Source organism: Glandiceps talaboti, chromosome 17, assembly GCF_964340395.1.
Source record: "Glandiceps talaboti chromosome 17, keGlaTala1.1, whole genome shotgun sequence".
Lineage (NCBI taxonomy): Eukaryota > Metazoa > Hemichordata > Enteropneusta > Spengelidae > Glandiceps > Glandiceps talaboti.
The window spans coordinates 16,649,709-16,670,356 of NC_135565.1; the positions used below are offsets into that span (position 1 = coordinate 16,649,709).

A 20,648-nucleotide genomic window follows, 5' to 3' on the forward strand; every position below is an offset into this window, starting at 1 on the left:
TCATAAATTTGCAATTTCATAAATTTGCAATTTCTTGACGATTGATTTGTTGGAAGTGTTTTGGATTTAGGAGAAGAATTAAATTCTTATCATCTCCTACAAATTCTTTATTGCTGATAAACGAGTGAATGGAAATGTTATAGATTTAGAGGAGAATTGCTTCAACCCTATCACATCCATCTCATAAATTTACAATCTGTTGACAAATATGTAATAAAGTTTTCAGGATTTGGAGGAGAATTTGGTCCTAGCCAATCATCGTAAAAATTTACAATTTGTTGATGGACTACTAGATGGAAATGTTTTGGGATTTAGAGGAAATTTCTTGACCCGCGCCAGCATCCAACAATTTTCCAATTCATTGACAAACTGCTAAATAGCTGTTTTTAGATTAAGACTAATAGGAGCAAAATTAAACACACCCAACCCCATCATACAAATTACTTAATAGCAGTGTTTGAAATTTAGAGAAGAATTAAGTAAACCTTATCAGCATCCCACATACATTTGTATTTACAGTTTGTTGACAAGTAAGTGATATAAAAGTGTGTGGGATGTACAAAAGAATTTCTTACAAGTCTGTAGTCTAGAAGGCTATCCATCGGTTTGAATTTGAAAATCTGTTGGATAAAGAGATCTTCAGATTCAAACCCAACGGATTATCCTCTAGACCAGCAAGTCTGGAAAATGTTATATCGTTAATCTAAAATGAAAAATTGAGTACCTGTGTAACAAACTAAAATCACTGATATATTCGTAAACTAATGAGTTTGCAAGGCTAATGTACTTAATATCATATCAATATCTGTATATCCTTAATTACCACTGCTGTGTCCACAACTAATGGACATGTGTGTGTGATCATGCCCGTCCTTCAGTACATTCAAAACAAGATACAAATGAAATATAAAACGTGTCCAAACATACACTAATAGGTAAAAATGTAAAATGATGCTGAAAATATTCTGATATTGTTGAAATAAGTTGGAGCATAGGGAGATAGTTACTGTGTAACAATCAATTGCATGATATAGGTCTGTAGTGGACAGATTGCAGCAGCGCATTCGTTTCTAATTTTAATACCATTCCAAAGTTACTATATTTTATTGATTCTTGGAACCATCAACAATATATTCTCCAAACGTGAGAACGAATATTCATTGGTTCATAGTTACAAATGAAAATTTCTACTCACGGAGTCAAAAATTATGCATGTAAACCTGACAATGTTGACAAGACATCAGCATCAGAATTTGCTTCAAAAAGAGTTTTTGACAGAGTAGAAATTGTTATTTGTAACTTATAGTTTCAAAGACATGTTTCGTATCTGTTTGAATTTTTGTTTGACCTTTCACATGTTGATTTGAAAAACTATATAAGGAAGTGATTTGCTATATTAATGAAAATGACCACTTCCTAACTAGTACAAATATACATTGTATATGGTTGTCAATGTCATAATGTAAAATATAAAATGCTTATTTGAATATATTGATATCATTATGCAAATGTATGCAAATGCCATTTCCTAATATGGTTGTCAACTTCGTTATGCAAAATAAGGGCTCATTTAAATATATTAATGTTATGCAAATGACCACTTCCTAATATGGTTGTCAATTTTATTATGTAAAATAAGTACTTATTTGAATATATTAATATCATTATACAAATGTATGCAAATGATCACTTACTAATATACATGTAGTTATCAATTTGACTAAGTAAAACAACAGAAATATTAAAATTGCTAAAATAGTAGAGAAATGTTCAAAACAATTTCAAACTATAACACTTTGTAAGGATTTTAAAAACTGTTTACTTGAAAATATGTGAACTCAGAAAAGAAAATGTGACATTTACAAGATGAAGGAAGGGGGTGTCACAAAAGTTTGAGGTGATTTGGAGTGCTTTGTACTTTTAGAAATTAATAGGTTATTTGCATTCACAAACTGCCGCTGGAGTACATTTACAGAAGGAGAGGGCGGAACCAAGTCTTACTCATGGCAAAAATTGCATGTAGAAGTAGGAAAAGAAGGAACCATAAATTATGTGTTGAAAAGATATGACAAGAGTGGGCAAGGTGAAAGAATATATGTAGAAACTAGTACCTTCAGGTGCAACGCGGGAATTCATAATTAAATCTACACTAGTGTAAGATGCGTTACTAACGATTAAATGATTTTGAGAGTAATATTGCAAAAATCCAAATGATTTTTTAAAAAACGACAAGAAATCTAAGTAGATGGTCAATAGATCTCTGCATGGCGCTATCATGCAGAAAAAAAAATGTTGTTGTAACTTCCCCAGTTTGACAAAATCCAAAAAAAGAATTCCAAAAGTCATTGAGAAATTATCAAGATAGTGGGTTGGAGACTAGTATGGTGTCGTTTATTTGCCACCTAATAAGAAAAAGTGGAAACGAGTGTACTTGTACGATGTAAGTGGCCATACAGTGGTGACAATGTGAGGAAAACGTAGCGTACTCTCATTATATAGATTAATGCCTTCAGCCAAATGTTTCATGGTAGAGAGAACAGTTCCTTTGATGGGTTGGTTGGGCTAGTGAATGGGGCTATGTGGGCGGATGATATGAAAAGGTCCCTTTGTACACACACTAGTCTGACACCTGCATGTGTACATTAATACTATGCAAATCAACATAGCTGTTTCTTGGCTAACATATTGTTGCTTCTCTATGTCCACATGTTTCTGTTAATGTTGAGGAACCCTGGTAACAGAGAGGGGTAAAAACTGCTAAAATTTACACAGATTTCCATTTCTTGTACTATAGTTTTGGTGGGTATAAAATACTTTATAATCGGAATAGTAATAGTAATAGGAACTCAATAGGTTTGTTTGTCTACTTGCTGCCTTTAAGAAAAACATTGGTACATTTTATCATCACTTTGAACAAAAGTGAGAGAGAGAGAGAGAGAGAGAGAGAGAGAGAGAGAGAGAGAGAGAGAGAGAGAGAGAGAGAGAGAGAGAGAGAGAGAGAGAGAGAGAGAGAGAGAGAGAGAGAGAGAGAGAGAGAGAGACAGACAGACAGACAGACAGACAGACAGACAGACAGACAGACAGACAGACAGAGAGAGAGAGTCAGAGACAGAGACAGAGACACAGAGAGAGAGCCAGACAGACAGAGAAACAGACATTATCTAATAACTTACATACATTTTGTAAACCTCATACTTAATTAATCAAGGTCAAGAAATTATTTTTTTAGAAACAATTTTACTCTAGTAGAATGACAAATGTTAGTATTTATCGGTTAAAATACTTGAATCTAAATAACTAGATGAACAGTAACAATATCAATACAGTGACCTGAATACACAGAGTTAGGAAAAGAAGACTGTATTAATGAATAACTCATTCCTGAAATTCACTGTTTCTGATACAGGACTCTTAAATGTGGAACTAGTGAGACTTCACCCAAGTTCCATTTTCCTCCCAAAATTTAGCCCAGACACTTGGCTATCTAGTATAGACAGATAGTCTCAGGTCTTTGCAAAATTGGGGTTGAAATATGTTGACATTTACCAGGTTTCCCCTATCTGTTTGTTTAGTTCTAAATGTCAACCAAAATGCTGAGGATATTCCACCAAAGTTACGTAACTGTGACTTCCAGCAGACGATAATAATTATTGTTTAGCATTTTGCAAGTCCCCCAAGTCAAATTGTTTCATTTCCCAGTAAAATTAGGTTTGAATTTTAGATATTTTTTACGAGATTTTCTACTTTCTGTTACTTCCATTTGAAACCTTACTCAAAACACTGGTGTGCCCCCAAAGTTTTAGTTACATAACTGTGACTTCCAGCAGACGATAATTCTCATGTGCAAACATATTTAGTTCAACATGTTGTCATTTTATTTTGGTTCCCTATTGAAATTATACTTTGTTTCTGTAGTTCGAAAATCTCAACCAAAACAGTGATGTTCCGCAAAGTTTGTTACATAAAACTGTGACTTCCAGCAGCCGATAATTCCAGTTTAGCATTATCCTTAAGCCTGTGTGGGTTCTAATTATTTTTCTAAATACATGTTTATGACTTAGTACATGTATCAATGATGCATATTATGGGACAAAAGTCTTGCTTCTTCATGCCCCTGGCAACCACCCACCTTACCATATTTCATTTTAATCTCGCTAGTACCTTGTATCTATGGCAACGGAAATGAGCTTTATCTTCTTAAAGTACCACAGAGGGGATAAGCATTAAAATATTAACAATTAGAAACTACGCGTAAATACATATGGCGTATTAAAAGAATACAAGCTTCGAGTTTGTATGATGTTTGGGTGAAATTTTTTTTTTTTTTTTGGGGGGGGGGGGGGTATAATTTTTGCTGTATGTTATTAAGTGATGTCCTACATGGTATTATATTTACTTAAGCTTACTTAAACCATTACTTGTTATTGGCAAAATTTAAACTTGGTATTAAGTTACAAGAATTTCTACATCATGTATACATAAACTATTTCATGGGGAGATGGTGTAATTCACAGAGAAACAGAAAAAATAAACAAATGAATTGGATTGATAACGCTTGGTACAACATGTTGGAAGTACAGAGAGACAAATATTATGGGGGGGGGGGGGGGCAGAAGGGAGAGAGGAAGAAGAGGGATGGGGTGTGGAGGAGGTTTACCAGTAAAACTCGTCACTACTTTAAATTTGGCTTTACGTTATAAAGAGGGATACATGTAGTACACAGATAAATTTGAAATAGTGTCATGCTCTTGGCTAGGTGGTGCTTATGATACACAATGCTCATGGGTAAATCATAACGTTATTTGAAATTTGGCTGTATCTCGTTGAGTGACAACTTTACAATAACCATGGAGGTATAAGGGGAGATCTCCTACTATACCTCCATGCAATAACTATTGAAATAAGGGCCTTTGGTATTATGGTAAATAGTATTTTTAGTTGCATCTACAGTTGGTAACCATAGTAATAAAAGGAGGAATATTTGGTATTGGTGTGCGAGTCTGCGACATTCTCTACCTTGTACCATTCATAATATTGGCTTAGAACCCCTATAAGATACCTGAGAAGTGCGGGTAGAATTAATCTGGATGCCAACATGTAGGTGTAAATCGTAACAATACCATATAGGAACTAGACAAGGGACATTTTACCTTAAGTTAGTAACTTGCCACCTGTGACAAAAATGATAATGATAAAATTCAAATTCCAAAGCCTTTGTGAACAGTTTCATCTCAAAACCATAATCAGATATTTAAAAAAAAAATTACCAATTTTATAAGCACTCCTTGATCTCAGTTTCAGGTTTACTAAAATTTATATATACGTAGATTTTTTTCTGTATGATAACATCATCAGATTGTTTTAGTAAATGTAGTAAATTTGCATGGTGAATGGACAGTAAAAATATAGAGAACCGTTGTTGAAGCATGAATCATGAACATGGTTTTTTTTTGCACACTACAATACAATACAGTGTAGTGTGTGTGTGCCTAGTATAAGGTTATTTACTACTGATGTTCAAATCTAGGTCATCAGTTAATTTACTAGTACATACATATACATATAGTGACCTATTTCTATGATTCACATAGCCTAGTTTGGCAGCCTAATTTATTTTTTCAATTATTTGAAAAAAAGAGGCCATTGAACTAATTGCTTGCTATAGAAAGTACATTGTATGTTTAGAATGGCCATTCAGAAGTGAACAAGCTTGACTATACACGTTATATTAAAATTTCTAAAGATTTATAAATATATGTATTAGATTTTATTTTGATTTAATGCGAATATCTGGATTTTGTCATGATGGTGTCGAATTCTGTGGGGTTTTTTTTGAATAATTTAGTACACTCCTAAAGTGGCACAAGCTGACTTTATGAGGTTTTTACTCGATTAGAATATTTGAAATAATAACCTTAATATTTTGGCCACCGCAGAACCAGTGACGTACATTGTAGACAAAGGTTGTCATGATGTAGAATGTAGAATAACCAGGCTATATAATCTATATTTTCTGTTCAAAGACATTAACTTGGCTTGCGCTATGTATAATGTTTAATTCTTGGCATGAAACAAAAATGGTACAGGAAAAATGTTCTAATCTGGTTCATGTCCCTTTAAATGAGAAGGTGAGAATACATTAGATGAGTAGTTTGATGGATTATTAGTTTTCAGGTCAATGAACAGATAAAATGATAAATGACCCTAAATATAGGTCAGTGTCAAGGTACATGAAAGCTTTCAACATAATATAAAAATAAAGGTGTAATTATTTCAAAATGTCAAACGATATGGCCACCATTGAGTGATTATAATTTGTGCTCAATCTGTACTTGTACATGTAGTCTGCTACTTTTAACATCATGGCCGCCATAAAATAGTACACTGAGAATTGACTTCATTTTGGTTTTAAACTTGTTTGAGCTTATTTAGCTTAAACGAATTTTGTGCCAAAATAGAGTAACATAAAAATGGCATCATTTTCACTGATAAATTCTGAGTACAGAGAAATAATAAAGGCAGATTTATTTAGTTTGTACTAATACATTAACTTACAAAAGTAATGTGGTTGTATTGTACATGTCACACTGTATTCAAAAATTGATCATCAGCCAAAATAAAGTGCACAAAAAATATGAAAAATTGTGTTTCAACTAAAAAAAATTGTGTGCCAAAATAAATTAACAGGTGTAATCATGTGATCTAACTCGATGTATGATATGTAAAAGGCTGTATTTGTACATTTGTAGTTGACTATCTAAAACATCATGGCTGAAATGATAATTGTATGATCACAATATATGTCTAAAGTTGCAATAACTGTAAATGTTACATTTATACTCTATAACGTAATTGTCAGGATGTATTGCCATGAGAGGAAATAATATATGAAGGAAATCTGTTATTGACCTGATTTTCCTGTCTCAAATGTTTTGACTTTTGAACTTTTCACAACACTGTATGTGTACCAGCTGCTACTTTACTGTCCATTCATGTGACCAGTTTTTGATTGGTTTCTGTCCATTTGTATGACAAGTTGTGATCGGTCTTCATTCGTGTGACAAATTTTGATTGGTTTCTGTCCATTCATGTGACAAATTTTGATTGGTTTCTGTCCATTCGTGTGACAAGTTTCGATTGGTTTTTATCATGGCAAGTTTGTTATCAGTTTCTGCCAATCATCTGTTCACTACCGTTATATTTTGACCAGTTTCTTTCCGAGTTTAACAGATTATGAATGCATCTTATAAGTAGTCTACAAATAGTGTGAGTCTACATGTAGTGTGAGTGTGATCAAAATTTGAACAAATTTTTCCTTTTCTGACCAACTATTGAAACAACCAACTATTATCCAGATCTCTATTCTTCTTTATAAATCCTCTGTTTATTTGAAACCAAAAGGAAAAAAAATGGGAATTGGAAGCAAGGAAATATTGAAAGTGAAAATATCTTTGAAGTATTAGTATCCACAAGGTCAAAGGTCAGAAGTTGAGAATTTCATTGATCTTCAAGAAGTGAAATAAGACTTTTTTCAAAGAGACTTGTAATGTATACGTAACTTATTTAATATTTGACTATGAGAAGGTTTCTAATCTTGGTTTTATTTCTGTCATTATTTTACAGACATTTTAATGGAGGACCTGTGGTCAACAGCAACGATTTTGATGCAAAAGTAAGTCGTATTGTAAAGTAAAATAATATTATATTATCTGGTACCAATTGTATTTGTAGAAATTGTTAGTTAATGTGTACATGTAGGTGAGTTTAACATGTTAAAGTGGACATATGGATGAGGTTTGGGTATTTATTTTGGATTTATAAAATAATTTTATCATGTCTTCCTACTTGAAAAATCAATGTGAAACAACATTGACTAAGTCTGTGTTTGTAACTCAATACATTGCAAAAAGCTAAAAAATGGTGTAAAAAGTTTGTTATTTTACGTTTAGTAACAAACATTTTTTTATGCTTTTTTCAATTAATTGAGTTACAAAAAAAAGCACTTGGAATATGTAAATAAATGCACACTGCTTATTCACATGACCACTTTAAAGTAATCATGACATGACTGGGGTATTGTGTTTTTGATCAGTCAACCAAAGATATGTTTACTTAACAATTCTTAATGTACCAAGGACTAGACATTCTATATGGTAATTAGGGACCTATTTTATCTATAAGTAGTATAGTAATAAGTTGAAATTATGATTCATTGGGGGTGCTGAATTTTGGGTACGGACCCAAAAATCAATTTGATTGGATATATTGCTACATATTACATGTATTACTACATAGATGTGTTTACCCACAGGTGAATTAATAGACATTTATTTCTCATGGTGAACATTATGAGAAAGTGATTATATTAACAAAATTGTTTCAAAAAATGTTAAAACTTGCAACTATTGCAGCTGTAAGTCTACGAATGGAACCTGTTACAAACAGGGCAAGTAAACAACTGAATTGGATTAATAACACTTGACACAGCATGTTGGAAGTACAGAGACTTGTATTACATTCTATCATTTGATAAGAACAGTTTTATGGCCACTTTACATAATAGTTCACATTCAGAAACAGTTTTAAGTTCCCCTAGCATTTCATGTACACACAAAGAGGTGATAAAACTGTTCGTATCGAACCAGGAAATGTAATACAAGTCTCTGTTGTTCCTGAGCCAAGTGTTATTGATGAAATTCATTTGTTTACTTTCCCCTGTTTGTAACAGGGCCATTTGTCCATGGTTTGATGTCAACAGTTGTACTATCATAGCCCTCCTGGAATTAGACCCGTTTTGTTGATCTCTAGAAAATGAAAAAGAGTAACATGATATGATGGGTAACACTACAAAAGGCACTTACTGATTATTGCACAACAACAAAGGACAGGAAATTTATCATTTTCGAAAATTTATCATTTTCTTTCAATTTCTTTTTGGGTACGATAACTTTTAACAGAGAAAAATACCAGTTTAAATTTGTAGACAACAGTTTCTCTGAAAATTAGAAGAAATATGTCACTTTCTTTCACATTTATTTTGAGTATACTAACCTTTGACCCTGACTTAATATTGTAGACAACAATTAAAAAAAGGGAGAACATTTTTCAGCTTCTTTCACATTCATTCGGAATGCAAGAATTATTTTTTTTTAACTGAAAGAAATTGGTTTTAAAATTGTAGACGATAGTTTCAAAAACACATCGGAAAGAAGTTAAAGCTCAGATGATGTTTGTTTTGAAATGACACATGACCTTTGACCCAATTTCACCTGCCAGTTTTCAGTTATGTGAAAATAATCGTAAATAAACCTGACTTTACATGAAATGATAGCAACTGAAGGTTGAATGAGATTACCACGCGATAACAGTGTGTGTTGGAAGTGATTAATTACTATGTAACCTTTGACCTTTGACCCAGGTTACCATAATGACTATCCGGTTGATACAACTGATAGTGAAATACCAAGTTTACTTGTCGTGGTATAGGTTAAGTGAGACTTAGTCATGATAATTTTCTGATAAATTAACTGTCAAGTTGACACATTTATACATTTCTGAGCTTCTAAGGCATGGGTAAAATGTAGTAGTCGATCTTAATTTTTTTACTCTGTGGATGATGGATTGATCGATATATCAAAACAACTCTTGTTGTTGTCATGGAAAACTAGCAATTATGAAACCCTAATTACTAGAGAAAGTATAGGTATTAATTGATAATGTTGAGTCAACAAGAATATTTACCTTGAGGTAATGAGAAATGGTAACAGAGGATGTCAAACATGAATTATAACCAAAATTGAATGGTCATGCGGGGTCTTAGTAATTCCATGGACAAAACATTCATAGACACACATTACATGTAATGCACTCTTAATCTTACACAATAATGATTATTTGTAACCACAAGCATAAATATATACATTGTATATTCATACAATGTGTACTCATGCAGAATATGTATCATTGTATGTATGTATGTATGTATGTATGTATGTATGTATGTATGTATGTATGTATGTATGTATGTATGTATGTATGACTAGTATGTATGTATGGATGGACGCCTACTTGCATGCATGCATACATGCGTACATACATGTATGTACTGTATGAATGAAATTGCATGTTACATGTACATTTATGTTTACATACGTACCTACATACTTACGTAGGAGTGCAAAAGTAATGATATACACATACATATGTACATGTATGCAACACAACACAAAACAGCACAACACACCTACATACATACATACATACATACATACTACATACATACATACATACATACATACATACATAAAGACAGACAGAATGACATTCAACCGCTCAAATACATATGTATGTACATGCATACATACATACATACACACATACATGCATACATACATACATACATGCATACATACATACATGTATGTACGTACACACACACACGCACACACACACACACACATACACACAGACAGACAGACAGACAGACAGACAAACATACAACTGTAACCATCCCCATCAAACTAGCTCCTGTCAGACCTATCTTCCAGTCATCTGTCCCCACACGTAGAAACCATACATTTATAGATCATATACTAAATTATTTGTATTTATTTATTTACAGTTTGGAGGTACACGTTATGCATTAGTTGTTTACAACACAGCAGACTGTGCACCTAACCAATCGGCTATCTGTACAGCTCCAACTACCAGTGCCTATAATCTATTGATGTGTCTAGAAAGCATTGAGTGAGTCTATTCTCTATTTTACATATAGTATTTCTGTCTTTTACAACACCTGAAGTTCTTAGGAACCCTGCCATTGGTCAAAATGTAGTCAGGTGACCATATTGGAATAGTCTATTGCCAGTGGGCCCTCTAGTGACAGCCAAAGTGTGTTGTTGTGATTTAAAATAAAAGAACTAAGTTTTCTTGCGAGGAGTCACATACCCTCCCCCCTCCTTCCTCCCTCATATACAAACCATAATACTTCTGAAAGATTTTCAACTCACAGGTGAGTGTCAGTTTCCCTAGCAACATTTTCCATAGATATATGTACTAGTGAGTAAAGTTCAAATGGTGTAACTTTTTATCTGTGTTTGCTAGGTTCATATCAGGAGCTGGTGAGAAGTATAGTATGATATCAGAAGGTCTCAGTACTGCATTACAACTCTTTGATGATATGAAGTCAATGAGGTATACAAGGTAATCAACGCTTATATTCATCTACTAATGTCTATCACTGCATTACTGCCACATACTAGACATGGGAAAGAAAGAAAGAAGGAATAAAAGAATGAAAAGTTTTAAACAGCCTTGAACTTTCCATTCTGCACAGTACTTCCTAACTTTACAGTATGTAGTAATAATATACATGTAGAAGTTATAGAAATAGTGTGCTTGGCGGATTAATTGCTTGATTGATCATTTGATTGCTTGATTGATTGATTGGCTGATTGATTGATTGATTGGTGAATTGAATGATAAGTTGATTGATTGATTTATCCATCTATTCCATGGGAAGAGCCACTAAGAGTATTGCTTCTCCTGTTTAAACAATTTTTTGACAAAAGTGTGTCTAGTCCAAACCGTAACATAGTACTTTCTGTTTCCATGTTACTATTCTACAGTTCACCAGTATTAAAACTGTGTGTATTAATCTGTAACTCACCACCATACCCAATGCCAAGTCAAGACAGCATTAATTACAATGGATTTACAGCAGAACAACTAGCTGCCATGATTGGAGAGGTAGGTTTAAATAAATGTTGTCCATCTGCCAATCACAGGGTTCTAATGCTGGTCAGTATTATCATTCAGCATACATGTACAGAAAATGTAACCTCAGTTCCATGACGTTTCTCTTCTCTACTCTTCTCTACTCTTCTCTACTCTTCTCTTCTCTTCTCTTCTCTTCTCTTCTCTTCTCTTCTCTTCTCTTCTCTTCTCTTCTCTTCTCTTCTCTTCTCTTCTCTTCTCTTCTCTTCTCTTCTCTTCTCTTCTCTTCTCTTCTCTTCTCTTCTCTTCTCTTCTCTTCTCTTCTCAACTCTTCTCAACTCTCCCCTCCCATCCCCACCTCTCCTCTGCTCCACTCCGCTCTGCTCTCTTTTCTCTTTTATTCTGTTTCATTCTACTCCAATGCTATCACTATCTTTTTAGCTCCGCTGTCAGCGAAAGCTGAAAGCGTAGCTTTAGGTATAGGTGGGTATTGAGGTATAGAGAGTAGAGTGAATCATAGGTGTCCGTCAAACTTTTATATTTTTACTATCTACTCCGGAAGTGACAGTCGGAATTCTTCGATATTTGGTGTGCATGTTCCCTGGGGGGAGGCTATTCAGATTTGTTCATGCCAAGTTGATCTGTGCCATTTTCAATTTTTTATGATTTTTTTTCATAAAATGTCATTTTCATCAACTCCTTGAAAACCTCTTATTAGATTGCTTTGATATCTGGCGTGTTGATGCGCAGGGGGTAGCTTACTCAGATTTGTTAATTTCAAGTCAGCACATCCTCATTTTTATTTTTTATGATTTTTTTTTTGTAATTTGAAAAAAAAATGAATATGTTAATGAGCATAATGACCGACGCCATATTGGAAATCAGTCGACGAGACTTTAAGTAAACTGCCACTTTTCAAAAGACACTATTGACGTCAAACAAGCAATGTAATATGTGCTATAGTCATAATTCTACGCATTGGGCGCCCAAATGACAAGCGTTTGTTCGAAACAGGGTTGTAAACTTCAAATCAGTCCGCAACATCCTCATTTGCATACTCTATCCTGATTCGACCAGAAGCTGAAGGTGACCTCATTTGACCGAGCGATTTTCCACAGCAAGTATCTTGAGTATCAACACAGGACGTTCTTGGTACTCACTAAAATCACACTTCAGACCCACTATAAAAGTGTGATGTTTTCAGATAACATGTAACTTGTGGTTAATTCTATATTGTCGTGCAATTTGGAATGACAGTGAACCAGAATTCAGACAACTTGCGTAAGGAAGGGCATGCCAGACATGCGGTTGAAGTTATGGCCGACATGTCGCTTACCAGTCATAACGTCCCCGGGTCAAAACGTCCCCGGGTCAAAACGTCCCCGGGTATGACCAAAACGTCCCCGGGTCAAAACGTCCCCGGGTCAAAACGTCCTCGGGTATGACCAAAATTTAGCCAAGAGACTTGACTGTGTAACAGTTTCCGTTCCTTCCCTAAAACACGGTCAAGTATCGATGCCCATATTCCGAACCATTTTCTGTTCTAGTCCTGCTTACATGACGGTGCACGAGTCTGTATTACTGAGGGACAATTGTCAGAATCGAGTCCCAAATTCCTCCGTATGCAAGCAGGACTATTTCTGTTCGTGATTTACATGCTCATTTTCACCGACCATTGATATTGACATGCAAGACTTTTACGACCTCAAATCTGTCTGATTTCCCGTAAATAAAGTGATGGTTGCCCAAGACAATGATTATTTTTGCCCATGTAGCACATTTCCCCTGACCTAAACACCGTTTCGTAACTTACACCAAACAATCCGTGCTCGCACTCACACACAAATAGTTTGGGTCGAGGAAAATGGAAAGACGGGGACGTTTTGACCTGGGGACGTTTTGACCCGGGGACGTTTTGACTTATGGAAACCGGGGACGTTTTGACCCGGGGACGTTTTGACTGGATACCGACATGTCGACAGTTCACATGTAAAGTTAAACGACATGAACGTGTCTTACCTTTCCAAAATGCAAATATTTGGCAAGTAAAAATAATTAAAATAATTACAACTTTAATTTGGCTTCAGACTTTGCATTATGTTTTGCGTATCTTTCCCCGTTTTACATGTAAATCCGAAAAGCTTCTCTCTCATAATGTCATCAGTGTCAGTGATCATACCGCGCGGGGCTGCTTTGAGTACGAGCGAAGTGAGGCATGTTGAGGTATTTTGTTGAGAATTATAAATATTGCGAAATGTCAAGTACAAGGTTTAAATACAATGGAATGATGAAAAAAATGGCAGAGTCTGCTGACAGGCGCCGGTCACAAGAAACACTGTGAATTAAAATATCAGACGATGTATGTATTAATCGCCGACAATCCACCCGTATGCACGAGGGACTAACCCGGAAGCAAGTCGTTGTCAGCCATACGTTACAGTGGTAACATCGTCCGAGAAATCGGTGCGTTCAGAGTGTCATTATTCACAGAATTGTTGTTTTCGAGTGAAAACCCGTCTTGAATTGCATAACTCTAACAAATGAAGACATGTCAAGTTATATTTTGAAAGTTGTATCGCTAGTTTGAGACGATTTTCTCACGTACTATAGTACTATCGAGGCTTACTTGGAAGTAGTAGGACCTTACTCCAGTTCATCGGGAAGTTTAGCCAGTCCGATAATTCTTTCTGGTTTAGTTTACAACACTTTTGATCAATCACGCAGATTTTGTTGTTGTGATGAAAAGAAATAAAAAAAAAGATCATTTCAACCATTTCGTTGTGTTTTCTTTGTGAAAGGTAACCGAACATGAACGAGTGTTACCACTGTAACGTATGGCTGAGAATGACTCTCTTCCGGGTACTTGAGATTGTCGCCGTACGGAAACTAAGATGGCGATTAATACATTTCTTCCCTATATATATCTACCACAACTAGTGCAAGTTGAATGTTGTTGACTTTGTAAATTTGTTAGAAAATTGAAATTCAAATTGCCTCAAAATTATTTTAGATCCCTAGTTTATTTCATTCATCATTAAAATTTTCCAGGGTTACAGCTGTAAGACACTGGAATTATTTATAGCCAACCTCAAAATCCTCTTTTTTTCTTTTTCTTGTGTGCATTTCCCAGTCATTTTTTTCTGAGATTTTGTGCAATTTTTCATAACAGTAGATTTTTGTTATAAAATGGTGACTATGGTATAAAAGTACAATACATTACCAACTTCTGTGTAAAATGTGTTTTATAGTGAGACATCATATGAAACTACTAACCACTTTATTGCATCGCTAAAACAAAACTGCATAGTGAAGACCTGAACCACTTCTACATGTCACCAAAATAAAAAATTAAATTAAAAAAAAAAACAGCGGAGCTATTCTGACCGATAGGTCGCTTGTTGATATTATCAGAGAGGCATACATTTTCCATCTATTGTATTGTATTGTATTGTATTGTATTCTATTGTATTCTATTCTATTGTATTCTATTCTATTCTATTCCATTTTATTCTTCTTTTTCTATTCCAATTCTAATTGTATCTCTATCTGTTTGATGTTATCAGAGAGGAGTCCATTTCTCCATCATATCACCAAGGAAACTTCCAGAACTGCAGAGGTTGTATGACAAGGCGTGTGGAGAAGTACAGATTGTGCCACCAAAGGATTACGCAACAGATCCACGCCATATGATACTTCTGAAAGGTTTTCAACTTGCAGGTTAGTGTGTCTCCTAGCAACAGTTTCCATAGAAACATTCACCAGTTAGCAGAAAGAGAAAGGAATGTCAAACACATGGCCAAAGAATTGTTTGGAAATCACCCAGGCAACCTGAGATAGTAGTTGATCAAGTAAACAATAAAAAATCAGTCTGTATTTTTTTTATTTTTTTTTTATTTTTTTAAATCAGTCTGTATCTGTGTGATCTTTGATGGTTATATTTGTTACATATTGGAATATCGTTAAGTCGATAGAATTCCCAAATGCTTTTCTATATTGTGTAACTGCCCCAATAAACACTAAATTGTCATTAGGCAGAATTCTGTGATTGATTAACAAAGACATGATGTTAATGACTGTGTGGGTGGCTGTGGATGAATTTGAAATTTCATCTCAGGATTTCATTGAGCTAGACGTAAAGCGAGATCTTGAGATTTGATGTCTCAGATAGCATTAGACTATACAGTTACAGACTATACCCCTTTAAAAACTATTTAGTTGTAGATGTAGAACTGTGATATTTAAAACATTGTGAAATTGTCAGATATTGGGTTTGTAAATTATTACTATTTCCCAAATTAACTAACGAGTATATTTAATGTAAAACAAAAGTAACCAGGATACAAAAACCATACAGTTTCAGACCGTGTGCCTTTAATAGTTGTAAGCATTATAAAATGTTGCAGTCTGTTGTAATATGTATAAAGGTTATTCTGTTGTAATATGGTTTGTAAATTACTACTACATTCCTAATGAGTTAACCAGTGAAAAATATGTTTCAATCTTAAGCAGAATTAACCAGAACACAAAGACCATATAGTTACTGAGTGTACCCCTTAATCAACTATAATTTCACTGTGCATGCATAGCTGTAAAATTACAAAAAAAAGTGTCCAAATTGTCGTAATCAATATGTTTTATAAATTACCAGTACATGTCTAATGAATTGACTTATGATTCCAATTCAGAGAAAACACCTGCTTCCATAGGGGATACAAAAGAGATCGCCATAGTTAAACCAACAACAACCACAACCTCTGCTGTTACCACAGCAACCACAACAACACAGCCACTTAAACCACTTTCAACTGCAACCATGGCAACAGGTGGTCCAGCACTAAAAATGAAGACAGCTGAAAGCCCAGCACCAGGTAGGTTGACTCTTGTTGCCATGGTAATATTTTGTGATGAAATTTTACTGCGAGGTGTTAGATTGCTCGAACAAAGACGCTAGTAGATTTGTGGTCACTTGTCAATATTTGGTCCCCAGTTTAGAACAAATACAATATGTATTGTTGTCATCCATAATGGATAACTGTCATTACATTTGCATATGGCAACAAAGGAAAACAAATAGAATATTGGAGTGCAGATGAAATAGGCCATTTCAGACTGCAAACAGGAAATTAAGAATACAGCGCCCTCGCTCAAATTGGGGGTATCATCACCTCATTGTACTGTTTCTTAAGAGCTTTGTCCCTTGGTATTCTGTAGAAGTGTAAATCAGGGAGGTTTTTCGCATTGTTCAGACATCGTGGAAAGCAGCAGTGCTGTATGATTAACTGAGTAACCTATACCATGTATACCCCCAATGAACACACGAATAGGAAGTAGAGCGCCACCATGGCAAATTTTGAAAAGGCCTATTATGACAATGGGAGATCAACTTTTGGAAAGCTGACGTAGACACAAAGTAAAACTATCATTGTGACATGTTGATAAAAATTATGAATGGACATGATGTAATTAAAGGGTGACATCTCTAATAGTGAGTTGTAGTCAAATGTTGGTATAAGCTATGAATGGACATTTGATTTAATTACACTCACAGTAGGGTGGTGTCTCTAATAGTGAGTTGTAGTCAACTGTTGATATAAGCTATGAATGGACATTGATGTAATTACACTCACAGGAGGGTGACATCTCTAATAGTGAGTTGTAGTCAACTATTGGTATAAGCTATGAATGGACATTGATGTAATTACACTCACAGAAGGGTGACATCTCTAATAGTGAGTTATAGTCAACTGTTGGTATAAGCTATGAATGGACATTGATGTAATTACACTCACAGAAGGGTGACATCTCTAATAGTGAGTTATAGTCAACTGTTGGTATAAGCTATGAATGGACATTGATGTAATTACACTCACAGAAGGGTGACATCTCTAATAGTGAGTTGTAGTCAACTGTTGGTATAAGCTATGAATGGACATTGATGTAATTACACTTACAGGAGGGTGACATCTCTAATAGTGAGTTATAGTCAACTGTTGGTATAAGCTATGAATGGACATTGATGTAATTACACTCACAGAAGGGTGACATCTCTAATAGTGAGTTGTAGTCAACTATTGGTATAAGCTATGAATGGACATTGATGTAATTACACTTACAGAAGGGTGGTGTCTCTGATAGTGAGTTGTAGTCAACTGTTGCATGGCAATTCAACCTCACGGGGCTTACACTGTGTTTTCAAGCATCTAAATGACACATGGCGGCCAAAGCTTGGCCTTTGTCATGTGGTTAGCAACCGTTGCTAGGCAGTCTTGAGAGATCTCGCAATATCCCTTATTCAACCTCATACAGTATTTACACTATCTTGATGTAACTGTAGAGATGTTTTGTCTTTCTAGAATTTTGATGTTTAACACATCACACATGACACATTCTTGCTTAGCTTTACGATCGTTTTGGTTAATAAAGTACCCTAATCTAATCTAATCTAATCTAATCTTGATCACAGGATGATTAGATTCTGACAACAGAGTGCACTACTATCATCCACTTGCGTAATCTATCACATCAAAACAACGCTAGTTTTAGTTTGTATCTATATAATTTTGCCGATAGCACGTTTTCCATTGTCATACTTTAAATTTTCCCACAATTGAATCTATAATTACACGAAAGCAACAAATACTTTAAAATTGAAATTGTTTGTAAGTTAGGACCACACATAACGCAGGATACAGGTAGACCACACACCGTTTAAGATTCAAATCAATGTACAATAAATGAGAACAGGAAGTTGATGGAAAGCACTGAAAGAAAATAGAAAAAATGAAGTATCCTCCTACTTTTGTATCCCATAATAGTATTTTGACAGTTTGGTATTACAAGACCCAGAGACTGACTGTACAATAGATGGTATTTTTTATCAAACTAGGGGGTTATGGTTAAAGTTCACTTATGGATAAGACCATGGTAGGACTCCCTAACACAAGCCTGATTTGTAGCAAGGCTTGAATCTGTGTTATGTTTGTCCTGTTATGTCCTTTTACAACCTTACATGGCAACAGCCCAAAGGTCAAAGGTGAAACACATTGACTAGTTATGCAAAGAGATAGGAAGTGAATGAGGGGATTGTATACATGATATGAAAGTTCCTTGACTTTGATATCAACTACTTCAGTGTATGTCAACTAAGTAAAGAATACCACACATGTGAGGTAATTGATCTAAATTTATTACAGGAAGTCCAGAAATGACATTCCCTTCAAAATTTTTCTGTGGTCATGCACGGATATAAGTGTAGAGGTATACATTTAGAATTGTGCCAGCCCTGAATGAACACAGCCTTCATTCGGAGTCGTCACAACTGTGTGCCATCAGATTTTGTATGTATTGCAGCCTTTAAAGGCCAAGGTTTCAATCCCAGGTCTTCATATTTGTGATCAGTAGAGTCATAAGGATTACATAGGATCACTTTTTTGTTCTTGACCAACTTTTCCAAAGCTCTGCCAGTGAACTGTTTTTCATATCTAAATTTCAATTCTAATTTGAACTGGATCTTCAAAAACTAGCCTTGAAAGAGGATGATTTCTTGGCATAGCCTTGCTCCGGCACCAGATTATGATTGTGGTAAGTTTACAACCGAGTCACGCCTTCCAATTTTTAGTGTGTTGCCAACTTAAAAAATATCCTTGAAAGAGGATGATTTCTTGGTATAGCCTCTTTCCAGGATCTGACTGTGATACGTTTATATATCCACAGCGCCGTCCCAGAATTTGACTGGTAGCCCACAGGCAGGAACAAAGAGGTCTGCACCAAGACCCGGAGTAGGGTCTCCATCCAACCAGACTGGTGTCTTTAAAGCGCCAACTCCCAGCAGTGTCCAACCAACACAAGGTAGGTGAACATTGCATTCAGAAAGAGGAAATGATATTTCAATTATATGAGTTGTAATATTCACATATGTTAACATATTACAGTTGAAGCCAGTAAACCTAAACCGGAACATTGACTTGGATACGGATGCAAAAATCAATTTGATTGGATTCATTGTACCACATGATGTGTCCAGCTAAGATGTGTCCAGTTACACAAATATGTTTATCTACATGCGATTCAATACAGTTCAGGGTGTACAATATTATGAGTAACTCATTATGTCTCACAAAGCAGTTTCAAAAACAAAATTGTTCCCATTGCAACTAGTGTAACTTTAATGTGATTTTGTTTTGAAAACTACTTTTTTTTTTACTTGTTACAAGGTATCAAAAAAGATATGAAATGATTTTTTTCAAAAATCATATTAATATTAGGAAATATATTCTACCAACTAATACTCAAAACAGAAAAGTTTGCATTGAGATGTGTGTTAATGCTCTGAGATTTTTGTAACAAATATTGCATGTATTCAAAGAATGCACCTAATGATACTTTCACAGGTGAAGTTAAGGTTAAAGGTTAAAGTTCAAATCATTTATCACTTGTGGAATGTGATTGGAGCAGGTAGACCATAGTATGAGTCATCCAGTAACAAACTGTACTTGTATATGAGTGTCATTTTAATTGCACAGTAGCGTTTTATTCCACTCAAATTTCGTAAATTAGCAGTTTTGTGCCACTACAGAAATGGCTTCATTTGTTCTTAATAATGTTGGTCAAATGTTTGGTCATGGTTTTGAAGGTGTAAACACATGTTATAAAGTCCTGTCAAATTCACTGATTGTGAAATATTTGTCAACAGTAAGAAGTAGGTCATATGAAGTCAGCCTGTTACCGTCAAAACTAATGCAAAAAAATGTACATTGACATCAGTGTGATTGAAACGAAACTATCAGTGTAATAATATGATATCAGATTTTGTCCTTTTTTGATATAATGTCAAATTACTTGATTAAAAAAAAAGACTTTGAAAAATTTTGATGGTTTTGAATAAATTAGTACTTTCTGAACATTGTAATGATTAGTCCAGAGACTAGGCTATC

The 20,648-nt window shown here is 34.7% G+C and overlaps 1 protein-coding gene across 1 annotated transcript in view; it reads left to right on the forward strand.

The window, feature by feature from the left end:
• Window positions 1–20,648, forward strand: part of LOC144448005 (mediator of RNA polymerase II transcription subunit 25-like) — a 58,437-nt gene that overhangs the window by 27,785 nt on the left and 10,004 nt on the right. Inside the window, exons 2-8 of the mRNA XM_078138148.1 lie at window positions 7,624–7,672; window positions 10,622–10,746; window positions 11,104–11,202; window positions 11,628–11,748; window positions 15,279–15,432; window positions 16,401–16,583; window positions 19,429–19,563. Of these exons, the coding sequence (XP_077994274.1) occupies window positions 7,624–7,672; window positions 10,622–10,746; window positions 11,104–11,202; window positions 11,628–11,748; window positions 15,279–15,432; window positions 16,401–16,583; window positions 19,429–19,563 (866 nt within the window). The remainder of the gene's footprint in view (window positions 1–7,623; window positions 7,673–10,621; window positions 10,747–11,103; window positions 11,203–11,627; window positions 11,749–15,278; window positions 15,433–16,400; window positions 16,584–19,428; window positions 19,564–20,648) is intronic.